The following is a 1140-nucleotide window of genomic DNA, read 5'->3' as shown; positions in this document are numbered from 1 at the left end:
AGGATACTATGCATCCTGATAAAGTACCCTTGGCCTTTCGAATCATCACATACCCTTTACCATACATAGAGACTGACATGGGGAATCTTCCATAAGATCATCTCTCAATGCATATCAAACCAGCTATTACGCTAACGGAAATAACACCATGCCAATCTCTATGTATTTTACCAATGATTCACCTAAATATTTTCTGTTTATACCGTACCGCTGACGGCGAACATCATACCCGTTTCCAGCAAAACAAAACAAAGCAAAAGCAGAAATACATGTTATGCACTTCTTTACAAGTGAAATAAACGTCAAACTGACATATAATATGCATTCTTCTCATAAAAAAAAATAGTTTTTAGAAATGTCCTATGATATATTGTCTCTGAAGTATATTGTTTAACTTTTGTTTATGTTAAAGAAGGCAAAGAAAATTGCAATACTCAATACTATCAAATTGCAATAAATAAATATCGCAATGCAAATCGAATCGGCACCCATGTATCATAAAAGAATCAAATCAGGACCGAAACGTCCTAGTCCTAAAAACCTAATAAAAGTGGTTAATATAAACAAACAAACATCCAAAACATATTTCTGAAGCTAGCTCTTCCTCTTTATCATCAGTGATCCAGTTTTTTGAGGGCTCCAAGCCGGATCACACAAAGAGCTGGCTCTATGGGCTGTGTTCCCTCTCTTATCTTGGAGCTATGGTGTCCAGTAACTCTGCCCTTCAGTATGTCAACTACCCCACACAGGTGAGTCTGCCCTGTTAGTTAGTTAACTTGATTCTTATGGATTTATTAATGCTTGGTGCCATCTTATCCTAATGCTATGTTTTTGTGTGGTGTGTGTGTAGGTGTTGGGGAAATCCTGCAAGCCCATACCAGGTAAATCTGATGATATCACTTGTAGTTAGCGTGTTGCTTTCTGCATACATACGAGTGATGTATAAGAGTAATTCTGATTTTGTTCTAAACTGATCAAGGACACACTGAGTAAGCACCTTCTTTTCACGTTTTGAGTTTAGAGCACATATGACAGGTTACAGCATGTTCGGTTAGTACATGAAGGTTATATCTCGCAGCTCACAGTTAGTTATCTCGTTACAAATAGAGAAACACACACACACACACACACACACACACA

At 37.5% G+C, this 1140-nt stretch overlaps 1 protein-coding gene across 1 annotated transcript in view; it reads left to right on the top strand.

Moving 5' to 3' along the window:
* The window catches only part of slc35b1 (solute carrier family 35 member B1), a 7144-nt gene that overhangs the window by 2020 nt on the left and 3984 nt on the right, over nt 1-1140 (top strand). The window contains exons 3-4 of the mRNA XM_032537030.1: nt 619-749; nt 851-881. Coding sequence (XP_032392921.1) covers nt 619-749; nt 851-881 — 162 coding nt within the window. The remainder of the gene's footprint in view (nt 1-618; nt 750-850; nt 882-1140) is intronic.

This window comes from Etheostoma spectabile, chromosome 15, assembly GCF_008692095.1.
Source record: "Etheostoma spectabile isolate EspeVRDwgs_2016 chromosome 15, UIUC_Espe_1.0, whole genome shotgun sequence".
Lineage (NCBI taxonomy): Eukaryota > Metazoa > Chordata > Actinopteri > Perciformes > Percidae > Etheostoma > Etheostoma spectabile.
Note: the sequence above shows the minus strand (reverse complement) of the source record. Positions and strands in the feature narration are given on the sequence as shown.